Source organism: Rhincodon typus, unplaced genomic scaffold (assembly GCF_021869965.1).
Source record: "Rhincodon typus isolate 14 unplaced genomic scaffold, sRhiTyp1.1 hic_rhity00000051, whole genome shotgun sequence".
NCBI classification, from domain to species: Eukaryota; Metazoa; Chordata; class Chondrichthyes; order Orectolobiformes; family Rhincodontidae; genus Rhincodon; species Rhincodon typus.
Genome location: NW_025965689.1, coordinates 1707572 through 1725307, shown reverse-complemented (window position 1 = coordinate 1725307; position 17736 = coordinate 1707572). Strand labels below are relative to the sequence as shown.

Genomic DNA, 17736 nt, shown 5'->3' with positions numbered 1-17736 from the left:
GGGAGTGTAATACTGGAGGGCATAGGTTTAAGGTCAGAGGGAAAAGGACACAAGGGGAAATGTTTTCACACAGAGGCTGGTTCGTGTATGGAACTATCTGGCAGAGGAAATAGTGGAAATGGGTGCAATGACAACATTTAAAAGACATTTCGACAGGGAGACAGATAGGAAAGGTTTAGAGGTACGTGAACCAAACACAGGCAAATGGGGCTAGTTCAGTTTGAGAAACCTGGTCAAAATGGGCATGTTGGGCCAAAGGGCCTGTTTCCATGCTGAATACCCCTATGACTCCCATATCCAAGGCTGCATCACGTGAGTCAAAAGTGTGGTCTTCAAGGATGAAGTACCAACTTTGAGCTGATCACACCAGCAGTGGTCCCCGAGGCGATGGTTCAGTTACTCTTTGGGAGACTCAACTATCACTGTGATCTCTACTTCTTCACTGTGCAGAGGGCCTGTCACTTCATTTCTCACCGAGCAATGGTACATCCCTTTGTCCCTTCTGCTGATGCCTTCAATGTTGTAAACAAGCTTGGTACTGTTGGAATGTTCCCAGTGCAGTTTCATGCTTGAGCCCTTGTAGAATTAGGAATAAATCGGCAGAGAACCATTGGAGACTGAACAGATTAAGATTCCTGCATCACCTTCGATTAGCTTCTTTCTGGGTTGAATTATTAGTTTTGGTTTTGACACCGGAATTCCTGAAAATATAGACAAATGTTAGGTCCCTTCATTTGGCAGAGTTAATTGTAAAGTTCAACTATGAACCATGTCATAGTCACATCCATTGTCATGTCCTTTTTTTCTGTTCATTCATTAGATGCGCATGTCACTGGGTAGTCCAGCATTTATCACCTGTCCCTAACAGCACAGACAGCAGTTGGAGGTTGTGGGGCAAGTGTCACATAGATTCTCTCTTCAATTGAATTCAAGTTCCACCATCTGCCATGGCGAGATTCGAGCATAGAACATGATCTCAGTCTCCGAATTCAAAGAACGTAGTACAGTACAGCACAAAAACACGCCCTTTGGCCCACCATGTCTGTGGCTGACAAAGATGCCATTCTATACTAATCCCATCTGCCTGCACGTGGTTGCTATCTCTCTATTCCCTACTGCTTCCTGTGTCTGTCTAAATGCCTCTTAAACATTGTACTCGTATGTGCTTCTACCATCTCCCCTGGCAACATGTGTCAGGCACCTATCACTCTTCGTGTAAAAACCTTTCCTCACACATCTCCTCTAAACATTCCCTCTCTCACCTTAAAATTATGTCTCCCACACCTAATAATAGACATTTCCACCCTGGGAGAAAGATTCAGACTATCCACCCTGCCCGTACCTCTCAGAATTTTATGTAGTTCGATCAGATCATCCCTCAGCCTCCGATGCTCCGGCGAAAACAATCCAAGTATGTCCAACCTGTCCTTATAACTAATACTCTCCAATCCAGGCACCATCCTGATAAACCTCTTTTACACCCTCTCCAAAGCCTTCACATCCTTCCTATAACGTGGGGACCAGAACTGCACACAATACTCCAAATGTGGCAGAACTAAAGTCTTATGCAGCTGCAGCATGACTTGCCAGCTTTTATACTCAATGCCCCAACCAATTGAGGCAAACATGCCATAGACCTTATTTACTACCTTATCTCTCGTGTTGCCACTTTCAGGGAGCTATGGAATTGCACCCTAAGATCTCTTTGTATATCAATGTTCCGAAGGGTCCTTCCATTTACTGTATAATTTCATTTAGCTGTTATCCACCCAAAAATACATCACCTCACACTAGTCCATGTTAAACTCCATCTGCCATTTCTCCACCCAAATGTCCAGCTGATCTATATTCTTCCATAATCTTCCTCACTATCCACAACACCACCCATTTTCAAGTCATCTGCAAACTTATTGATCAGACCACTTACATTTGCATCCACAACATTTACAATAGAGATCCCAGCGCTGATCTTTGCCTAACACGAACAGTCTCGTGCTCCCCTGTTCACTTTTTCAGCAATTACTTTGATCTGAAGAAATTAATCTTCTGGAAATATAATGTTTCCTAAAGCAACTTAAGATATCAAATCCAGTTTGGTCCTCATCTAACACAAGATCCAATCGAGGAGTATGGCAGATGTGATGGGCTGAATGGTCTAATTCTGGTCCTCTCTCTTCTGGACATCTCCAAAATTCTTGTTTTAAAAGAAGCAAAAGATCTCAGCTCCCTCATATCTTCTATTTGAGAGGAGGTTCCAAAAATATGCCCTTCCTTGATGATGGAAGAGTCCAGAACATCAGTGTAGAAGATCAGCTTGAAACATTCCCAACAAGGGGCGAATAACATTCACAACACTCAAATGGTGGAAAATGACCATCTCCAATGAGACAGAATCGAAACACTGCCCTGTAATATTCAATTGTATTACCAGCACCGAATCTGCGCATTCTCAACATCCTGGCAGGGGAGGATATGGGGGCATGGGCTACCATCAACAGAGAATCTAATTACTGCCTCTTTACTTTCAATAGCATTACCAGCACTGATTCCCCACCGCACGCCCCGCCCCGCCCCCCCACCGTTAACATCCTAGGGGTTATCATTGACCAGAACCTGAACTGCAGTGAATAACTCACCTCCTCACTCCCCCACAACCTGTCCACCATTGACAAGGCACATATCAGGACGATGTTGGAATATTCCCCACTTGCCTGGGTGGGCGCAGCTCCAACAACACTTCAGAAGCTCAACACCATTCAGGGACAAAGCAGCCCCTGCTTGAATATCCACAAGCATCCACTCCCTCCAGCCCCAATGCTCATTAGCAGCAGTGTGTAATGTCTGCAAGATGCAATACAGAAATTCACCAAAGATCCTCAGACAGCACCTTCCAAACTCATGTCCACTTCCATCTAGAAGGACAAGGGCAGCAGGCACATGGGAACACCATCCCCTGTAACTTCCCCTCTGAGTCCCCCTCACCATCCTGACTTGGAAATATGGATGCAGCCCTTCAGTTTTGATGGGATAACATTCAGAAATTTATTATTTAAGACCACGGTGGGGTTAACTACTGTAAATGGACGGCAGTGGCTCAAGAAGTGAACTCCATCCAAAACCTTCTTAAGGGGACAACTAAGGATAGGCAACAAATGCTATGCTCCGAAACCTTGCAATTTCAAATAAACCTGTTGGACTACAACCAGGTGTCATGTGACTTCTGACCTTGTCCATCCCAGGCTAACACCAGCACCTCCACAAGAAGGAGCTGGATCGAGTTTTTAGGGGCAAATGCAGGGAATCAGGGGACGGAGCTGGATGATCAGCCATGATCCCATTGAACTGATGGAGCAGGCTGGAAGGGCCAAATGGCCTACTACTATATATATTTCCATAATTTTCTGCGGCAGTGAATCTCGCAGACTCCCCACTCTCTGGGTGAAGACATTTCTCCTCATCTCAGTCCTAAATGGTTAACCCATTACCCTGTGCTGTTTGGCTTTCGGTCTCCAATATATGGTTGTGAGGTGCATAAGTGATTATAATTTGTCTCTATTCGGAATCTTTAACAGATAAAAAAAAAAGGATAATAAACGGTACTCACGTCTGATGGACAAATGGAGCTGATTACTGCGTTTCCGCACTTTACTGCCCGTAACTTCGCAATGGTAAGTACCCGAGTCGGCCAGACAAGCTGACTCAGAGATGTAATCGCTGTGTTGGGACGGAGACTGGAGAGGGATCCCATTTCTGTAAAAGCCGTACCGCAAGGAAGCTTCGGAGAGATTCTCCTCAACCGAGCACAACAGTTTAAACCATTGGCCATCAACTAGCTGTCCCTCAGGATGCACGGTCAGCTTAGGGACAGCGAACGCCTCTGGAAAGCAGAAGGACATGTTTCCGTTTCAGCTGTAGAGTGTCTGGGCTTGGGAAGCTCAGTGATCAGAATGAGAGCAAGAAAATCCTGAGACAAGGTCAGCGCGGGAGACTCCCAATCAAGGCTTTTAGCATCATGTCAGTTCAAGCTCAGATTTGGTGATGACCGCGATTGCATTTGGAATGAATATGTACAACCACAGCAAGAGGACTGTGTCCCGTTCTGGAATCCACATTATCAGAGGGACGGGATAGCAGTGGGAGAGGGTACAGAGGGAGATTTACCAGGAGGCTGCCTTGGGGGCTGGAGAGTTTCAGTGATGAAGAGAAGTTAAACAGACTATGTTGTCTTCCTTAGAGCAGAGGAGATTGAGAGAGGGGGACATGATTGAGATGTACAAAATAATGAGGGGCACAGATAGGGTAGATAGGAGAAACTTTTCCCCTTTGGTGGAGGGATCAATGACCCAGGCGGTGGATGTATAGATGAAAGATGAGGAGCAGGAGGTTTAGACGGGATGTGAGGAAAAACATTTTCACTCACAGAATCTGGAACTCACCGCCTGTAAGGGTGGGAGAGGCAGAAACCCTGATCGCACTGAAGAAGGATTTAGATGTGCCCTCGTGATGCCAAGGCTACAGGACCAAGTGCTGGGGAAATGGGGATTAGGGAATAGTGAGGTGGTTGTTTCTGACTCAATGGGTTGAAAGGCCTTTAATTTGTGCTGGGGACTGTGTAATAATGAGAGATAGTTACGTTTAACAGAAAGGTGAACATTGTCACTCCTCTTCCTCAGACCATAAGTTGTCTCGATCGCTTCGCAGGCGTAATTCCCAGAAACGTTTAGAGCCGCTGCGTTGATGATGCACACACCGCCATCATCCGGCGCCGACTCCAGGGCGCTGCCATCTCTGAAAAATGTGTAGCGAAGCCGGATGGAGGGCCGCGCTGTCTGAGCAATGCACATCAACGTGACCTGGAGCCGCTCAAATACTTCAGCCGCCGGCTCCACCCTCAGTACGGGCTCGGCAAAGCGTTCTGGAATGTAACACACAGTCGGGGCTCATCAATCAACTGTTATAATCACAGAGCGAAAGACACAACGGTAATAAGGGGCAAAGAAGGTGAGCATTTAGTGACAAATGTCAGGGGAGAATGCAAAACTTTATCCTTCTCTTGCTTTCCAAATTTGAAATTCTGTCTCAATGCCATACAGTAAAAAAATCATAGAAACAGGACCTTCTGCCCAACTCGTCCATGCCAACCCGGTTTACTAAGCTGATCTTCCATTTACGACCATTTGGCCCATCAACCTCCAAAACTTTCCAATTCAAATATCTGATATTCACACAGAGGTAGAGAAAAAACATAGGACAAAGTTATATAGAGACATGAGGAGGATAAACATTTGCCTTGCTCCCATCCCAGGATTCCCGAAAACAAAAAGGGGTTTGAGCTATTGGGAGAGGCTGCATCAGCTGAAGCATTGGAGGCAGATGGGTGACCATTGAGGTGTATAAAATCATGAGGGGCATAGATAAGGTAAATAATCAAATTCCCGGTTTAGGGCAATCCAAACCTAGTGGTTTAAGGTGACAGGGGAAAGATTTAAAAGGGACCTGAGGGGTAACTTTCTCACACAGCGGGTGGTGCATGCATGGAACAAACTGCCAGAGGAAGTGGTGGAGGCGAGTACAATTACAACATTTAAAAGACATTTGGATGGATAAATGATTGGAAACGTTTAGAGCGATATGGACCAAACACAGGCAAATGAGACGAGTTCACTTTGGGAAACCTGGTAAGCATGGGTGAGTTAGGACAAAGGGCATGTTTCAGTGCTGTGTGATTGTATGACTCTATTTAGTGATGATGTATCACAACCATTGACATGGGTCACATCTACAGATTGCAACTTTCTCAGATTTCAGAGAGACTAAGGCTTGTCTAATGAGGGGAGATTGAGCAGTTTGGTCAGAGTTTAGAAGGATGAGAGAAGATTCCATTGTTGTGTGTTGGCTAGCTCAGTTGGTTGGTTAGCTGGTCTGTGATCCACAATGATTCCAACAGTGTGGGGTTCAATTCCCACACTGCCTGGAGTGACCACGATGGAATCTCCTTCTCAACCTCTCTCCTTGCCTGAGGTGTGGTTAACCTCATGTTAAACCACCTCCCACTCCCCTCTCTTACTAATGAGACAGTGGGACCTTGGTGACCCTACTACCTTTCCCATTGCTCATAAACCATTAAAGGCAGGAGAGGTTAACAGGGCCAGTAAGAAGGCATATGGGACATTTGCCTTTGTCAGTCAAGGCATAGATTATAAAAGTGGGGAGGTGATGTTGGAGCTGAATAGGACTTTGGTGAGGCCACAGCTGGAGCACTGTGTGGCAGTCCGGATCACCGCAGAAAGGATGTGATTGCACTGGAAGGGCTGCAGAGGAGATTCCCCAGTATGTTGCCTGGGATGGAGCATTTCGGCGATGAAGAGAGGCTGGGCAAGCTTGGGTTGTTTTCTTTGGAGAAGAGAAGGCTGAAGGGGGACCTGATCGGGGTGCATAAGATGATGAGGGGCATAAACAGAGGGGATAAGAAGCAGGTTTTCCCCTTATTCAAAGGGTTAATAACAAAGCAGGACATCCTTTTGAAGAGAAAGGCAGGAGATTTAGAGGGAAATTTGAGGTTTGTTTTACCCAGAGGGTGGTGGGAATGTGGAATGCACTGCCTGGGAGGGTAGTTGAGGTGGGAAACTCCCAAATACTTAAACGATACTTGGATGAGCACTTCAAGTGTCATAATATTCAAGGCTGTGGAGGTCTTGTGCTGGGGAGAAAAGAACTAGTGTCACTTTAGCAGTACAGACATGATGGGCTAAAGGGATTCTGCTGTACTATGTGATTTAGAATATCTCCAGTGTTTAAGTAAAAAATCAAGACAAATATGCACATTGTCTACACAGATTGGAACATTAGGTACGTACCTTGAACTTGAACGTGAACATATTGAGGTTCTGACCGATCAATTTTGCAACTGTACGATCCACTGTCATTGGTGCTGTTTACTTTAATGTGATATGAAGATTTAGCTGTTCTGGACTGCATTGAATGGATCTTCTTGCCATTTCTATAAAAGGTAAAGTCCTTCTTTGTCCACCAATAATAGTATTGCCCTGACAATTCAGTTCCAGTGTCTCTCCTTCCAAAGGTGAAACTGGGATAACATAGAAAGCCACATGTCCAGCTAAGATTGAAAGCAAAGACACATCATTATAGCTTTCATTACACTGGGAAGTGCTCCTACAACATTCGTTATCACATTGTTTCCAAAATGGATTTTCAAGCATCAGTCCCGGCTACCTATCCCCAATATTTTATACAATCCAGTCCAGACAACTGCTGTCAATTTGTTTGCAACTTAGCTGGAGTGTTGAATATAGATTTGCTCTCCTGACCTGAGGAGGATCCATAAAACGGGGCATCACAGTGGGTCAGTGGTTAGCACTGCTGCTGCATAGCGCCAGCGACCTGGGTTCGATTCCACCATTGGGTGACTGCGTGGAGATTGCACATTCTCCCTTTGTGTGACAGTTTCCTTTGGGTGCTCCAGTTTCCTCCCACAGTCCAAAGATGTGAAGGTTAGGTAGATTGGCCATGGTAAATTGCCCATCGTGTGTCCAGGGATGTACAGGCTAAGGTGGACTGGCCATGGGGAATACAGGGTTTTCGAGATGGGATGGGATGGGTCTCGGTGGATGATCTTCAGAGGGTCAGTGTGGACTTGATGGACTGAAAGACCTGCTTCCACAATCATTTTATCATTCTAAGACCACAAGAAACAGGAATGAGAGGATGCCATTTGACCATTGAGTCCCCTCCACCTTTCAATGACATAAGACCTCAAGATTATAAGATGTTGGATCAGAATTAGGTCATGAGAGCTTATCGCATTGAAAGGTGGAGGGGAATCAAAGGCCAAATGGCATAATACTGTTCCTATTTCTTATGGTCTTATGACTTCTCCTCAGGTCAGGGGACCAAAACTGTATTGAAGGTCCATAAGATGTAGGATCAGAATGAGGTCATTCAGCCTATCAATTCTGCAAACGATGTAAGCTTAAGGTAAAAGGAGGAAAAGTTTAAAGGAGATGTGAGAGGCAAGTTCTTTTTACACAAAGGTTGGTAAGTGCCTGGAGTGCACTGCCAGAGGAGATGGTGGAGGTGGATACAACAGCAGCGTTTAAGAGGCATCTTCACAGATACATGACCAGGCAAGGAATAGAAGGATATGGACAGCTTAGTGGCAAAAGGGTTTCAGCGTAGAAAGGCATCATGTGTTGGCACAGTCTTTTTGGGCTGAAGGGTCTGTTCCTGTGCTGTCCTGTTCTTCGTTCCTTGAAAACTATGCACTCCACTTCCACATAGCTTTCTATGTAAATGAGAGTCAAAGTTCACTTACCAGTGATGATATCTTCAACAATTTCACTTTTGGCCATGGGTTATATACCATATAATGATAATATCCACCAGCTTCACTGATCACAAGTATTTCATGAACAATAAAACATGTGTAAGTGAAATACTTTCCATTTTTGTCCCAAGAAACAATTCCTCCTTTGTCAGTCCCACATTACAATTTTAAAGTCTCTCCTTCTTTTCCGAACTCACTTCAAGATGGTGACAGAGCAGATCATTTCATCCAGAGCCCATCCGCTCTGTCCATTTCATTCTCTTTTTTCATTTTTCCCTTTTCTCTCTTTGTGTTTCTTTTCTATTTTCTTCTTCCGGCCTCAGCGCAGACACAGCGAGGCTTCCTCTCAGCCCAGCGTGGTGGCTTCCCGGCCCAGGATGGGAGGCATTCAGCAGCCTGTAGCAATCTCTCAAACCCAACGTCCAAGGTAGCTGGTGGAGACAGCAGGGCCCAATGCCTACCCAGTGATCAGAACTGCAAGCAGCTTCTGCCTAGACATGTTCCAGGGGCAGCAGGAGATCAGAGGCAGCAGCAGCAGCTGCAATGGTATCACAGCTCAATCTGGGAAGAAAAAGCAGTGAGGAGGGTTCCTGGGCATTTGCAGTGATCACAGGTGCTTATGTTTTAAGATAGCTATGAACAAGGATAAATCAGGACCTTGAAGGAAGTTAATAAATTGGGAGACGGCAAATTATACCAGTATTAGGCAGGAGCTAGGGAGTGTTAATTGGAAGGAGCTGTTATCAGGCAAGTCCACATTTGATATGTAGATATGTTTAAAGATCTTCTGGGGAGAGCTGAAGAATGGCAGTAAGGAGGAAGGATAATGATGGCAAGGCAAGGGACACTTGGATAATGAGAGAGGTTTGTGAATTTAGTGAAAAGGGAAAAAAAAAGAAGCATATGTAAGGTTTAGGAAGCTAAAATTTTACAGTGTCTGTGAGGAATATAAGGAAAGCAGGAAAGTACTCAAGCAGGGAATTAGGGGAGCAAGAAGGGGCCATGAAATGACCTTGGCAAGTAGGGTTAAAGAGAATCCCAAGGCATTGTGCAGATACATTAAAACTAAGTGGGTAACGAGGGAGAAGGTAAGACCACTCAAAAGCTGAAGGAGGGAACTTGTGCTTGGAGACAGAGAATGTGGGTGAGATGAGTACCTTGTATAGGTATTCACCCAGAAAAATGTCTTGGAGGATAATGAGTTTTGTGTGGAGCATGCTAATATGCTGGGGCATTTTGAGATGAAGAAACAAGTTCGATCGCTTGAAGAACATTAGGTGGATAAGTCCCCAGGGCCTGATGGTATCTACCCCAGGTTTTTGAGAGAAGCAAGAAAGGAGATTACTCGGGGATTGACAAAGATCTTTGCATCCTTGCGAGCCAGTGGAGACAGCCTGGAGGACTGGCGAGTAGCTAAAGTTATTCCTTTGTTCAAGAAGCGAAATAAGGTTAATGCAGGAAACGACAGACCACTGAGTCTCACATCAGAGGCTGGGAAGCTATTGGAGAGAATTCTTAGGGATAGGATTGACACACATTTGGAAGAGCATGGCCTAATTAGGGACAATTAGCGTGGCTTTGTGCAGGAGAAGTCATGTCCTACTAACTTGATTGACTTTTTGGAGGAGGTGATGAAGGTGATCGATGAGGGTCGAGCAGTAAATGTTGTTTACATGGACTTTATTAAGGCTTTCAACAAGGTCTTTCATGGCAGGCTCACCCAGAAGATTAAGATGCATGGGATCTATGGTGACTTGGCTGTGTGGATTCAGAATTGGCTTGCAAAGAATACAGAGGGTATTTGTCAAAGGGTATTTTGTGGACTGAAGTGGCCGTGGGTATGGAAGGCGCTGTCTGAAGATCTTTGGTGAATTTCTGCAGTGCAGTTTGGAAATGGTACATACTGCTGTTTGAGATATATGTAAATGACTTAAATAAAAATTTGGATGGGTGGATTGGTAAGTTTGCAGATGTTACAAAGATCATTGGAGTTGTGGATAGTGTGAAATGTTGTCAAAGGATACAGCATGATATAGATCAGTTGCAGATACGGGCGGAGAAATGGCAGGTGGAGTTTAATCCAGGCAAGTGTGAGGTGCTGCACCGTAGGAGATCAAATGTTAAGGAAAAGTACACAGTTAATGGCTGGACACTGAACAGCACTGATGTACAGAAGGATCTTGGGGTTTAAGTCCTTAGCGGCTGACAGTGATACATCAGACTGGTGCATTGCCTCCCTGGTGTCAGGGTCAAGGATGTCTTGGAGAGGGTGCAGAATATTGTCAAAGGGAAGAGGGACGAGCAGGAGGTCATTGTACGCATTGGAATTAATGTCATAGGAAGAGAAAGGGATGAAATTCTGAGGAGAGAATATGGGAAGTTAGGTCGGAATTTTAAAAGGAGGTCCTCGAGGGTAGTAATATCTGGATTACTCCCAATGCCACAAGCTAGTGAGGGTTGGAATTGAAGGATAGATGGGATCAAATGTGTGGCTGAGGAGCTGGTGCAGGGGAGAAGGATTCACATTTTTGGAATCTCTTCTGGGGTAGAAGTGACCTATATAAGAATCACAGATTGCACCTGAATTGGTAAGGGACTAATATACTGATGGGGAGGTTTGCTCGAGATGCTCAGGAGGATTTAAACTGGAAGTGGTGTGGGCGTGACCCAGGGAGATAGTGACAAAAGAGATCTGTCTGAAAAAGAAGCAAGTCAAACAGTCAGGGCATGCAGGAATAAAACAGAGAACAAGGTAAGACTGATAAATTAAACTGCATTTATTGCAATGCAAGAGGCCTAACAGGTAAGGCAGATGAACTGAGGGCATCGTTGGGAACATGGTACAGGTATAGCATCGCAATTACAGAGATGTGGCTCGGGAATGGCTAGGACTGGCAGCTTAATGTTCCAGGGTATAGATGCTACAGGCAGAGTAGAATAGGGAGCAAGAGAGGAGGGGGAGTAGTGTTTTTGACAAGGGATAACATTACGGCTGTATGTCGGGGGGATATATTTGGGAATATGTCCAGGGAAGTTATTTGGGTGGAACTGAGAAATAAGAAAGGGATGATCACCTTATTGGGTTTGGACTATAGACCCCCTAATAGTCAGTGGGAGATTGAGAAACAATCTTGTAAGGAGATCTCAGTTATCTGTAAGAATAAGAGGGTGGTTCTGGTGGGGGTTTTTGCAAACATAGACTGCGACTGCCATAGAATGAAGGGCTCAGATGGAGAAGCATTTGCTTAGAGTGTACAAGAAAATTTCTGATTCAGTATGTGGATGCACCCACTGGAGAGGGTGCAAAACTTGACCTACTCTTGGGAAATAAGGCAGGGTGGGTGACTGAGGTGTCAGCGGGGGAGCACTTTGTGGCCAGTGACCATAATTCTATTAGTTTCAAAATGGCAATGGAAAAGGATAGACCAGATCTAAAAGTTAAAGTTCTAAATTGGAGGAAGGCCAATTTTGAAGGTATTATTCGAGAACTTTCAAAATCTGACTGGGGTAAATGTTCACGGGGAAAGGGATGACTGGAAAATGGGAAGCATTCAAAAATGAGATAATGAGAGTCCAGAGCAGAATGTTCCTGTTAGGGTGAAGAGCAAGGCTGGTAGGTGCAGGGAATGCTGGATGACTAGAGAAATTGAGGCTCTGCTCATGAAAAAGAAGGAGACATATGGCAGCTATAGACAGCTGAGATCGAGTGAATCCCAAGGAGTATAAAGGTAGTAGGAGTATACTTAAGAGGGAAATCAGGAGGGCAAAAAGGAGACATGAGATGGCTTTGACAAACAGGATTAAGGAGAATCCAACGGGATTCTACAAGCACATTAAGGACAAAGGGTTAACTAGGGAGAGAATAGGGCCCCTGAAAGATCAGCAAGGCCACCTACGTGTGGAACCACAGGAGACGGGGGAAGTATTAAATGAGTATTTTGCATCAGTGTTTACTGTGGAGAAGGATATGGAAAATACAGAACATAGGGAAATAAATAATTTCATATTGAAAAATGTCCATATTACAGAAGAGATGTTGCTGGATGTCTTAAAATGCATACAGGTGGATAAAACTCAGGACCAGATCAGGTGTACCCTCGAACTCTGTGGGAAGCTGGGGAAGTGATTGCTGGGCCCCTTCCTGAGATATTTGTATCATCAATATCCACAGATGAGGTGTCGGAAGACTGGAGGTTGGCTAATGTGGTGCCTCTATTTACAAAAGCTTGTAAGGATAAGACAGGGCAATATAGACTGGTGAGCGTGACATCAACGCTGGGCAAGTTGTTGGAGGGAATCCTAAGGGATAGGATTTCCATGTATTTGAAAAGGCAAGGACTGATTAGAGATAGTCAACATGGCTTTGTGCAGAGGAAATCGTGTCTCACCAACCTGACTGAGTTTTGAAGAAGTAAGAAAGAGGATTGATGAGGGCAAAGTGGTGTATGTGATCTATATGGACTTCAGTAATGCGGTTGACAAGGTTCCTTATGGTAGACTGGTTAACAAGGTGAAATCACATGGAATACAGGGAGAACTAGTTATTTGGAATAAGAACTGGCTCGAAGGTAGAAGACAGATGGTGGTGGTGGAGGGTTGCTTTTCAGATTGGAGGCCTGTGGCCAGCTGTGTCTGACAAGTATCGGTGCCTAGGTCCACTACTTTTTTTCATTTATATAAATGATTTGAATGTGAACGTAGGAGGAATGGTTAGGAAGTTTGCAGATGACACCAAAATTGGAGGTGTAGTGGACAGCGAAGGAGGTTGCCTCAGAGTACAACTGGATCTTGATCAGATGGGCCAATAGGCCAAAAAGGAGTGGCAGATGGAGTTTAATTTAGATAAATATGATGTGCTGCATTTTGGAAAGGCAAATCAGGGCAGGACTTATACACTTTATGGTAAGGTCCTAGGAACTGTTGCTGAACAAAGAGACCTTGGAGTGCAGGTTCATAGTTCCTTGAAAGTGGAGTTTCAGATAGATAGGAAAGTGAAGAAGGCATTTGATATGCTTGCCTTTATTCATCAGTACATTGTTTATAAGAGTTGGAAGATCATGTTACGACTGTACAGGTCATTGGTTAGGCCACTGTTAGAATACTGCATGCAATTCTAGTCTCCCTGCCATAGGAAGGATGTTGTGAAACTTGAAAGGGTTCAGAAAAGATCTACAAGGATGTTGCCAGGGTTGGAGGTTTTGAGCTACGGTGAGAGGCTGAATAGACTGGGGCTATTTTTCCTGGAGTGTTGGAGGCTGAGGGGGTGACCTTATAGAGGTTTATAAAATCATGAGGGGCTTCGATAAGATAATAAACAAGATTTTTTTCCCTGGGATGGGGAAGTCCAAAATGATATGGCATAGGTTTAAAGTGAGAGGGGCATTATTTGAGGGGTCGTAAGGGGCATTTTTTTTTTATTACACAGAGGGTGGTGTGTGTTTGGCATGAGCTGCCAGAGGAAGTAGTGGAGGTTGGTACAACTATAGCATTATAAAGACATGTGGATGTGTTCATGAATTAGAAGGGTTTTGGAGGGATATGGGCCAAATGCTGGCAAATAGGACCAGATTCATTTAGGAAAAATGGTCAGCATGGCCAAGGTTGAGTGAAGGGTCTGTTCCTGTGCTGTATATCTCTATGGCTCTATCTTAGTTTTCAATTGGTGCCCCATTATTCTCGGACTGTGCCCTCTGCTCCTCGACTCTCCCATGAGAGGGAAACATCCTCCTGGCATTGACACTGCCAAGCCCCTATAGGTTTCAATGATACCACCTCTCATTCTTCTATACTCCAATGAGTAGAGTCCCAACATGTTTAGCCTTTTCTCCTGAGACCATCCTTCCATACGAAGGATCAGCTCAACTGAATCCTCTCTGAATTGCCTCCGATGAAATAATATCATTCCTTAAGGGGAGCAAAACTATTGACAGGCTCCAGTTAAAATCTCACCAGCACCTGTACAGTTGCAATCAGACTTCCCTACTCTTATATTCCAGCCCCCTTGAAATAACAGCCAACATTCCATTAGCCCTTCTTGATTACATGCTTCCCCCGTGTGCGAGCTTTCTCTGTTTCATGCACAATTACCTTCCCCTGTGACCAGTCCCTTTGCATTGCAGCTTTCTGCAGTTTCTCTCCATTTAAACGATACATTATTCTTCTGTTCTACCTTCCAAAATAATCTCAACTTCGTTTTTTTCCCCCAAACAACCTGTCATAATTCTCACAGTCATTTGAAGTATTGTGGTGGAGTTAAACTTTGGTGCAGATCTACCGAATGTACTCTGTCCAATGTGACTAAGTCAATGAAAATGGTCATTGGTCCTCATTGGAACTGGTGGTGTATCCACACAGGAGAAGAGTTGAAAATGATTCCAGTGCCTGATCTTTGAGAGAATATCTCTAACTCTGGACCTGAAAGACTGGGATCAAGTCCCATTTGATGCATGTTTTGGAAAAGATCACTTAAAAGATTGCACAGCAAGACTTCAAGTTTCCAAACGGTTATCCAAGAAATCTGCAGTTCCCTCCTACCTTGGGTGTTCCCACAGAGAGCGAGATTCACTGGAAAACAGAAGGGAATTGAAATGCAAATGTCATTATTTGTGTCACTGTCCTGGATATGGCAAAGTAAAGACAATGTCAAAGCAATGAGTGTGGAGAAGCAGCAGAGAAATAGCATATGCCCTGTCCATAACTCAGTGGGAACTGTTGACTGTTCAGTCTCATTGAAATGGAGGCAGAAATATCAATTGACATGAAGTGCATGGTGGCCCCATTGGTTTCTCGCCCTTGTCTCATTCCTCCTTCAACTTGTGCTTTGTACCTTTCTGTATTTTATTTGTCCTTGCATTTTCCCCTCCTATTTTCTCTCTGTTTAGGTTCCCATTCACCATGCCATTCTTCGTAAACAAGCAAAGGACTCCATATATCTAGATTTTTAAACAATAAAGTACATTTGGGAAGATTATTGAAAAAGAAATCAAGTTCACAACATTTCGCATTCCTTGCCTCGGCGAGATTCTTAGAAACACCCAAAGTCAACCAAGACTCGCTAATGACCTCCACACTGAGGCTTCCAGCTCAGAGACAAGAAGCTACAATTACAATTGGGCTCATCTCAGAATAGTTTTGAGATGCTTACGCTCTTCTCGCTGCATCTAAAATCACTTCACAAGAGAGCTAGTATCATCTTAAATCTCATTTCAGAGCCAGAGAGTTCTACAACACTGAAAAAGGCCCATCAGCCCATTGAGTCCGTACTAGTCAAAAACAACTACCTCATTATTCTCTAATTCCATTTTCTCAGCACTTGGCCCATAGCCTTGGCATCACAACACTTCTTCAATGTAATTAGGGTTTCTGCCTCTCCCAATCTTACAGGCAGCGAGTTCCAGATTCCTCACCACCCTCTCAGTCAAAAAGATTTTAATCACATCCCCTCTAAATCTCCTGCCCCTTAACTTCAATCCAAGCCCCGGTCCTGGTCATTGATCCCTCCATCGTTGGGGAGAAGTTACTTCTGTCTACTCTGTCAATGCCCCCTTTCATTTTATATATGTCAAACATGGCACCCTTTCTCAATCTCCTCTGCTCTAAGGAAAACAACCCTAGTCTTTCCAATCGCTCTCCATCACTGAAACTCTCCAGCCCAAGGCAACATCCTGGTAAATCTCAAAATTGCTGGAAAAGCTCAGCAGATCTGGCAGCATCTGTGAAGGAGAAAACAGAGTTAACGTTTCCGGTAACCCGAAATGTTAATTCTGTTTTCTCCTTCACAGATGCCGCCAGACCTGCTGAGCTTTTCCAGCAACTTTGTTTTTGTTCCTGATTTACAGCATCTGCAGTTCTTTTGGTTTTTATTCCGGTAAATCTCCTCATACTGATGAAAAGTGATGGTATTTCCACTCACTGCTCAATGAGATATCTCGCCTGTTGGAGATTGCTCTTCCCTTTGCAGATAATGAAATTCTACTAATCCATCCACGAATTAACATCTTCAGATCTTAGTGCACACGTGTGCATAACTTGCATCTTTTTGCAAGAAGATTGAATAATATTGCATAAAGTGGAATCAAAGGACAGTAACCTGAAATGCTCATTCTTTTCTCTCTCTCTCTGTCTCTCTCAAAAAATGCTATCATACAGGCTCCCAACTCTTTTCAGTCCAGATTTCTGCCGAGTTTGGTTTCTACTTTAGCCAGAGTAATTTTTCCACGCTTTCTAGCAACTGAGAAGGAAGTATTGGGGGTTATCTACTGCAGAATTTAACCTCATGTGACCAGGGAACAGCGCTGGTTTATCAGGATCAAGGTTCCCCTGTAACACACACTTACAGAGGATCAGAGGCACAGAGATCTGCAACATTTCTGACGTGGTTTTGTAGCACAGCAGTCCAATTCAGTGTGACCTGGTGCCTGCTACATTGATGCCTTCTGTCTCTCTCGCATTAACCTGTAACAGAAGACAATAAGTTTAGAAACAGCAAAAGGAGGCTGCTCTCTCCATACTTTCTGAGCACTTCCAAGTATTTAGTTCCACACACAGGTACAGGAGTAGGCCATTCAGCCCGTCCAACCTGTTCCATCATTCAATGGCTGATCAATGGCCTCGCTCCATATATCTGCCTTTGGCCCCTATCCCCTTCATATCGTTGCTGAACAAATATTGATCCCTCTCAAATTGAAAACTAACAACTGATCCAGCATCCACTGCCATTTGTAGGAGAGAGTTCCACACCTCTCCCACCCTTTGTGTATAGAAGTGCTTCCTAATCTCTCTCCTGAGCAGTCTGGCCTTAATTCTCAGACTATGTCCTCTCCATTTCTAGAATCCCTGAACAGTGGAAATACTTTATCTTTATCCACCTTGTCTTTTCCTGTCAATATGTTAGATCAGATCACCCTTCACCTTCTAAATTTTGAAGACAACATGCCTCGTTTGTGTAAACTCTGCTCATAATTTACACCCTGCAGTCCAGGTATTATTCTTGTAAACCTATATTGTATTCCCTCCAAAGCCAATCTATCCATCCTAAAGTGTGGTGCCCAGATCTGCTCCAAGTGGGGTCTAAACAGGGTTTTGTATAACTACACATTATTTCTGCGTCCTTGTACTCCAGTTCTCTAGAAATGAAGGCAAGCTGTTTTGAACATTAGTCAGTCCCCATTTGGAATATTGTGGACAGTTCTGGTAGCCACAATACCAGGAGGATGTGGAGATTTTGGAGAGGATACAGAAACGATTTACCAGGATGGTACCTGGTTCAGAGGGCATTAAAATGAGGAGATACTGGTCAAACTCAGTTTGTTTTCACTTGAAAGTTGGAGGATGAGGGTCAACCTAATAAAAGTTTACAAAATAATGACAGGCACCGAAGGCATGGCTAGTCG

The 17736-nt window shown here is 44.3% G+C and overlaps 1 protein-coding gene across 1 annotated transcript in view; it reads right to left on the bottom strand.

Annotated features, from left to right (window-relative positions):
• LOC109929819 (Fc receptor-like protein 2) overlaps positions 1-17736 on the bottom strand; it is a 37639-nt gene that overhangs the window by 13571 nt on the left and 6332 nt on the right. The window contains 7 exon segments of the mRNA XM_048621008.1: positions 424-701; positions 3605-3877; positions 4634-4915; positions 6858-7037; positions 7040-7117; positions 14879-14908; positions 16681-16798. Of these exon segments, the coding sequence (XP_048476965.1) occupies positions 424-701; positions 3605-3877; positions 4634-4915; positions 6858-7037; positions 7040-7117; positions 14879-14908; positions 16681-16711 (1152 nt within the window). The 5' untranslated portion in view covers positions 16712-16798.